The sequence below is a fragment of the Cupressus sempervirens genome, chromosome 2 (assembly GCF_028749045.1).
Source record: "Cupressus sempervirens isolate cs-2001-9-10 chromosome 2, ASM2874904v1, whole genome shotgun sequence".
Taxonomy (NCBI): Eukaryota; Viridiplantae; Streptophyta; class Pinopsida; order Cupressales; family Cupressaceae; genus Cupressus; species Cupressus sempervirens.
Genome location: NC_143119.1, coordinates 526,280,526 through 526,288,614, shown reverse-complemented (window position 1 = coordinate 526,288,614; position 8,089 = coordinate 526,280,526). Strand labels below are relative to the sequence as shown.

General features: G+C 37.3%; 1 protein-coding gene across 1 annotated transcript; it reads left to right on the top strand.

Moving 5' to 3' along the window:
* Window positions 1-3,288: 3,288 nt before the first annotated feature.
* On the top strand, window positions 3,289-4,292 carry LOC149573270 (cysteine-rich repeat secretory protein 38-like). The gene has a single exon (XM_089812125.1). The coding sequence runs from the start codon at window positions 3,348-3,350 to the stop codon at window positions 4,173-4,175; it is 828 nt and encodes a 275-aa protein (XP_089668251.1). The 5' UTR covers window positions 3,289-3,347; the 3' UTR covers window positions 4,176-4,292.
* Window positions 4,293-8,089: the final 3,797 nt, after the last annotated feature.

Sequence of the window (8,089 nt, the reverse complement as noted above, 5' to 3'; positions counted from 1 at the left end):
GAGCAAGGGACCATATTTTGCATAATTTTTCCCCTTTCCAAGTACACCAACAATACTCAAACTTAATCTATATTAATGTGTAAAACCTATTCCCAACCCATTCATTTTTTTTATGTTATCACTTATTATCCAATTCATGTATAGAGCTAGCTTGTGTAGGGTACTAGTCTCTAGGCATAGGATCCTCCGATAGCCACTTCTAGGCCCCAACACCTATGGTGAGCCATTCACCTAGGATTTCCTACCCTACTCCAAACAAAAAAACAAGCCATGCAAAGTCACACAAATCAAGGCATCTCAACCAAGTGGGAAATATGACAACAAAATATCAAAATGGTAAAACTATGCATCTATTTCTTATGACAGCACAACTATTCAATGTTGTCATGCATCTATTCAATGTTGACACACACTTTTCTAGTAAAACCACACATATGTCAAGAAGAACTATGTATTTTTTCAATATAACCCTGCATATGTGAAGCATAACTATGCATTTGTTGAATATAATCGCGCATTTGTTCAATATATAACTATACATTTATTAGGAAGAGGTTTATTTGCATTAACAAGTGGACAAAATGGGTTAAATGTGGGGTTGTGCACATGCTTAGTATGACTATGCATATGTGCAATCTTCTTGTGCATTCATTCTAGAGAGATCAAAAAAATATAAAGAACTCTATGAAATGAATTACGAGGCCTGTTAGGATGGGGGAGGCTTTTCCAGTATTCCTCGACTGAGATCCCAAGTTGAAACCCTCACAACCATTTCTATTTAAGGAATTCAATTCCTAGCTTCCCCATTAAACATTACTCCCACATAATGACTCCACCATAGACAATCATGGGATATAGTCACACGCAATTTAATCATAGCATATAGAGATACATATTTATATATTTTTTCATTATATATTTGATTTAATCATTCTTATCCTAAGTTATCACATAAAATAAAATGGAGTATCAAGACCGACTTGGTTTTTTGACCTAGTTTAGGCTTGAGCTTATGAAAGATGAAAGCTTCCAACCTTTATCCTAGTGTTTGTATCCTTCTCATCCTTTTTCTTGGTTTCCTCTAATTTTCTATAGGTAATGATCGTCAAAAATATACATTTGACTGTAGTCTTTTCCTTCATAATTCTCTATAGTTTCTTTTGATATTTTCCCTTATTTATAGGGAGGAAATGTCATTTCCAAAAGGACATCTATTATAACTGACATAGGAGCCACTCTAAGGTTTGATTAAATATACCACTTTTAATTAATAATTATTTTTGTTTTGTTAAACTTTTAGATTAATTACTAGGTTATCTATGTTGTAACAAGATCCTTACTCAAAGGACACATATGGCACAATGGTTAAGTCTTTACAATCTTCCCTCAATAGATCAAGGGTTCAATTCTTAAAATCTTTTGCACTATCTAAGTTTTTACTAAGATAATGGTTATAATACATTTCCTATTTAATGTTTCATGAAGAGTTACATGGGTAAGTTGGTCGAGGATGAAATTGACAAGTGGTTGCTTCAGAGTTCAAATCTATTAAGCATTTTAATCCCCTTTTATTTATCTTCTTTAATTACTCTTCCACTTTTTAACTATTAAGAGGTTGCAATATAATCAAGCAAGAAAGCACATCCAACCAACAATAATATATGCATAAACATATCTCCACACATACACATGCATATATATTTATTTGGGTATATATGTGTATGCACCCATATATACTCAGATAAACATATATTGAGACTTCCAATCATAAAATTAAAGTCAAAATTAAGGAATAAGTTAAATATTATTAAACCAAAAAAGAATAAAAATTCTCAAGTTCCCAAACTAGGTAGTTGACCCCCTAATAGAACTTCTAGGTTTAGGGTGCCTAAATCAATTATGATTTCAACTCCAAATAGATATTTTTTAGGCTTTTAATACCTGTTCTTGCACACACCCACATCATATACCAACACAATAAGCATATAGAAACATATCAACTATAATAAAGGTGTTTGATGGGTTAGTAGCCTCAGAAGTCCATAATAATCTATACTTCGTAATCCAGATTTAAAAACACATAAAATGTATAATAGGAAGTGTAAAACATGTGACAAAAAGTATCATCTAACCTCCTACCACATTCATACTATATAAGAACCTAATATCACCAAATATATCTTAAACTATGTTGCTAGGGAGACATTACATGTATAATCAATATGTTTAAGAGTCTTGTTAGCTATACTTCTTAGAAGACAATCAACACAATGTTTGTGTTTATATGAAATGATGGACATCGATTTAAGGACATTGTAGAGAGCAGGGAGGAGACACCTGAATCGGTGCTGGATAAAAGATAAATAATCACATGAAGAAGTGCATTTGATATGACATTATTTGCTAGAAGAACCTCTCGATTATCGATGCTACTTAATTATTTTATGTTGCATAAGTATGTTGATGAAATTAAAGAGTACATGGGCATGCAATTGTATTTCTTGACTAAGAATTTGCATTGTGGTATTGCTATGAGAATTTGCATACAATAATGCAAATAATAAGATATATGTGTTAAGATATTTAAAAATTATTAAGCAACTCCTTCTATGTCAAGTGTCCTTATGATCTCAAAACTAAGGAAGCTTTTTTATTTAATAAGGATGTGTTATACAATGTTAATTGCAGATTTAATGGGTGTAGATAACTATATGAAAACAACTTATATAACTTACCAAAATCTTCCTAAATCCTCTTTTTTATTTGCTTCTAGAATATACATATAGAATAATTAGATATTTTCTTATTTTTTAATATAAATTGATGATAATTTGATTACTCCATAATAATTTCTATTAATAATATAATAGACTTTGTATACTAATATAATATAATTTTAATGAAATAACATCTTACATGATAACCAATGCAATATAGTTTCCAATTTGTGCATCATAACCTTCACTAATGTGTTAATTGATATTAATTTCATTTTATCTTCATCGTTGAAATGTTTTCTCTGTGGCAAATCCACTACCACCAAGAGCAGCAAACGTTGACCGCTCTTTATAGATTTTTGGAGTGCAAAGTCCTCGTTCGACTACCATGTCAACCATCCTTTATTGTCCATGTCGGCGAGCTGCAATACCAGCGGCTACAATTTAGTATTCTAAAGCTTCTAGACACATCGAGAGTCAAAGTCATCCACCCAGCAGCCCCCATTGTTGACAGATATGTCCTTGGCCATACGCAATATCATTTCATTTCTCAACTCTCTATAAACTGAGCAGCTCAGCGACTTCAATCACACATATTCTTCAAAGATCGGCTGCCAAACTGTCGCAGATATGCATTTCTCTGGAGAAGGTCTAGTTCCAATGAGATTGCCGCTATATCTGGTTACCTGGCTGTCGATCTCATACACGGTAATGGTAGGAGAGTGCATCGATTCATCTGTTGTTATGATCGAGCCTTCGTCCTCATCGGTGGGAGAGATATACGCAGCATGTAATGTCGTCAAGTACTCCAACGGCACCCAATTTGACGCCAACGTGAAGTTGGTCTTAAAAACCCTTGCCGAGAAAGCGCCCATCACAGGCTTCAGCTGTGTGACTCGATCCGGAGACCAAACACTTGCAAAATGTGAGTCATTGGCGAAGGTCCAAAATGAATTGCAGGGACGGCTGCAGTGCAGAGGAGATGTGTCTCCGGCTGACTGCCGCGCTTGCTCTCAGCAGGCCGTTGCAGCCATCCGCCGCGACTGCCCCAACGCCATTGGAGCCCGCGTTCAGCTCGAGTTTTGTTTCCTTCGTTACGAGAATTACAGTTTTCTGTCCGAGATAGATGGTAGCTACTGGTACGGTCTGGAAAATGTTAACAGCGACAATGACGCACGTTTTGATGAAGCTGCCCGGGGGCTGATGGCCGATCTTTCGACGAAGGCGCCCAAGAGTGATATCAGGTTTGCCTTGGGGTCGACTGTTGTTTCTTCGAATGTGAGCATCTATGGCATGCAGTTGTGCTGGAGAGATGTTTCTGCTGAGGACTGTGCGGCTTGTCTGTCAAAGGGGATAGACCAGATGTTCAGCTGTTGCAGTGGTAGGGTGGGCGTTCAGATTTTCATGGGTAGCTGCAACCTGCGCTACGAAATATATCCCATTGCTAAGGACTATTAGAGTGCTGTCCCTTTCTTCATTTGCTTCTGTCAGGTAACGAAATTAAGAATAAGCATGGACGGCATACTCACACATCAATCTAATAATAAGAATGATTAAGTGCTTCTGTTCTTTGAATTGAGTTTTTGTTTTCACAGGAATGATACCTATGGTGTATAATTTCTGGATTCAACCGTTTAGGATTGGTTCGCTTCATTTTTTAACTGTGGATGGGATTGTAGATTTGTTTATGATCGATTATTTGTCCTATCTTTTTCCATACATTCTTACACTCTTTCTTGGGTGTGGTTGTTTAGTCCTTTTTTCCTTTTTTTTCAGCATTTCTTCGACTTCTTATTAAAATAGTGTTATCCTGACTTTTGTACATCTCTAGAATTACAAGTTTGTAATTGATTTATTTAACACGCTGATTTTCACGCTTGTTTTCCCCTGTTTTTGGTTTCTTGACATCTGGGCTTTTAAGAAAAAGAAATATCTTTCAAATTCAGTTCGGAACCTCTTAAAACTTCAATTCAATTTGGGTGTGTTTCTGGTCTAAAACTTTTCAGCGCTAGATTACGGGAAACCAAGGACATTCACTGTCGGCATTATGTAGTGGATCTTAGTGGGTTTGTGTTTCGTTTTTAAGTTTTTCCCTGCGTCTCAAATTGTCGCTAGGAGGAAACAACTTAAGATGTACACTAGTTCTTTTTCTAAATTAGAATTTTGTTCCTGGAAGATTGCAGATAAATGTAAATGTGTTTGTTTTTCTGTGAGATGGTAAGCTAATTATGTTGCGGTTCTGTTTAGATTTGATTGGCTTCAAACATATTCAATGTACTATTTCCTTTTGTATTTTTACTATCAATTTTGCGTTTAGATTTGATTGGCTTCAAATGCATTCAACGTACTCTTTCCTTTCATATTTTTACTTTCAATTTTGAAGGGCTTTGTTCATTGTTAAATTTTCTTGTCCTTTTGCAGCTGAGTATGGTAGTTTCTATCTTTTTGTGTAAGACGTAATTTTGAGTTTTGTGAAGATTTGGTAATTTCAAAATTCAGATTTTGTATGCATGACAATCCTCTTGGGTCTGTTCTATGATTTAATCATTAATTTAATTGAGATTCAAAATTTATATTGCCTGCCCCTCTAGTTTACAACTAGATGTTGTAATATATTAATTTTTGTTTTTGAATTAATAACAGTCAAAACAAGGGGGCTGACCTATAATAGAAGACTGGTCAACTACCAGTGGATTACCATCAAAACAAAACTAACCCCTATTGCTGCTAGAAACAAAACAAGATTTGCAACCATAATTACGAGAGAATCAACAGGCTTAAACAAAATATCAGAAATCAAACATAAGAGTCTAAAGAAAAATATTAACAAAGGCATAATAGCCTTGCAAACTAATAAGTTCGGTAACCAGCAAATTAACAACATTAAAAAGAAAAAGGAGGGAGCCCTTAAGATTTCTTGGCCTCTTTCCTCCTCAGGAGGATGTTCACCCAGTCTTTCGTTAGGAAGTCAAATAACATCTTAGAGTCCTCCTTAGACAGGTCCCCAACGACATCCTTGAGCAGGGACAGAGTGGTAGCCACCGCATGTGTCACTTTAACCATGAACTTGGTCAGTAGGTGCATACACTCCTCCAGTGCATGAATTCTCTCCCATGCCTCATTACTAGCCTTATACTAAGTACCTAGATGGCCTTCAACACCAATCTTTGTGGTATCTTGCACAAATAGGGGATTAGTAGCATTTTCAGAGACAACCTTAACAGGGGAGGAGATTGTTATGTGGGAAGGCATCTTGTCCACCATATCAAGGAACTGATCCTTTGTTAGGTCCACGTACCCTAGCTCAACCATCACCGAGACATGTGATACATCCTTATTCTCCTTACCCTCACCCGAATCTGACCTAGAGGAGTCTGAATCCTCCTCCTCCACCTCCTCTGTACCTCCCACCCCAAAGTTCACCATTTTTTCTTTCATCCTCCATTTGGGGCAGCTTGAATCCTCTAAATCTGACTCTTCCTCCTATGAGGCTCCCTCCTTCAACTTCCTCTTAGCATGGGATTTTGCTAACCTTCCCAACCTCCTCCTACCTCCTCTCCCCTCCTCCTCTGACTCCACCACCACCTTTTCCTTCCCTTTATCCTATCTCCTTCTCTTCCCCATGTGGGAGGGATTCACCGGGGACCCATTGGGTGAAAGCTATGGGGTAGGGGCTCTAGGACCCGTAATTCTAAGCGGAACAATTTGGCGCTGGGGATTTGGATGGACAGGAATGTCAATTTCCACAATCCTAGGGGGGGTAGGGCTAGGTGGAATTGGTACAACCTAAAAATTAAACCCTGGTGTAAAATGGTGAAATTAACCCCCTTTTTCATTTTTTCTTTCACATCAACAACAGAATCCTCTAAATCATGTAGCAAGAAGAAAGAAAGCGAAATGAAATGATGGTGGCGAAAATGATAGAGGAAAGTGATAGTAGTAGTAGACTCCATACCTTTCTTCCAAGGTAGGATATTTCATCAAAACTAGACAAACCTTGTTCCATGGGTCAAGAAGCTTCTCCCGCATAAAACCACCTCTATGTCAAATTGGTTCCTCACCATCCATGAAGAAACATTGCAGGCTTGCATCATCAATCACCCTCATCACCTTCTACCATTTCCTACCCCTCATGGGCAAGCCCATTGCCAAAGCAATAGCCTCCTCCAAAATATGAAACGAGATACCATTTATGGTAACTCGATGGTTCTCCTAGGAGTTTACAAATTGCATAGAGCAATTCTCATCATGCCCATTAAGTGCCTCCATAAACAAGACAAAACCACCCTCCTTCAGAATATACCACACTAGGGGCTTCCTCATGTTTTCATCGATCATGGCCGGTTCAATGCACATCAAATCGCCATCCATCTCTGCAATTTTCACCTCTCCCTTCTTTCCCTTCAAAGCCCAGACGCAATTTCTAAAAAAGACTTCACTCTTAAGCAAAAAAACCCACAAGTAGAGATGATAATCACAATTAATAGTAATAATGAAAACAACCAACTTGGTAAGAAAGATCACGTGTTAGCCACTATGATCTATCTTCCAATCGTTTCCATCATTCCTAACACATATCAAACCTTTAAAAACTAATTCCTTTCTCTACATGGTGTATAATGACTCATTTAGGGAAATAAATAAAAAATCCCCCATTTCAAACTTCTAATTTTTAAGACGTGTAATTAATGCTACCCATACTTAATTCTTTATACCTTGCCACTTGCACTTCAAGGACATGTCCTCCCTGCTAGCTCAACATCATTATACAAAATATCCAGCTAGGACTCATCATTTCTCACTTTGTGGCTCACTAACTCCCTTACCAACTTTGATAATGTGTTCAAATCCCTCCAACATTTAAGCCCCTTCGCCTTTAATTTGATTGTTGCCATTTCATTGGCCACACCATTTCCCTCCCAAAAGATATGATTCAAATCAAACCTATCAAGAGTAGTTAATAGGTACTTGATATCATCAATCACACATTTAATGGCCCATCCCTCCCTCATATTACCCTTGGTAGTCTCAATAATTATTTTAGAGTCTCGTTCAATTTGCACATCTCTCCAAACCACACTTATGACCAATTTCAATCCCCAATACAGAGCCATCACCTCCGCTATATTATTAGAAACTTTCCCTAACTCACCAGTATACACCAGCAACATCCTTCCCTTACTGTCCCTAACTATCCCTCCCCCCACCAAGCCCTCCTTTCTAGCTACACCATCGAAAATGAGTTTGACCCAATTTGTAGGAGGGGGTTTCCACCGGGTTCCTTTTCTAGCTAGAAGATTAGAATTATCGATTTCCATAATCCCTTTTGCCAATGACTAGCACTCTGCCACCCTAACCTCAAGTGTAGAAGG

Bases quoted from the DNA above. Each gene is read 5' to 3' on its own strand.
- LOC149573270 (XM_089812125.1), top strand. From the start codon at position 3,348: ATGCATTTCTCTGGAGAAGGTCTAGTTCCAATGAGATTGCCGCTATAT.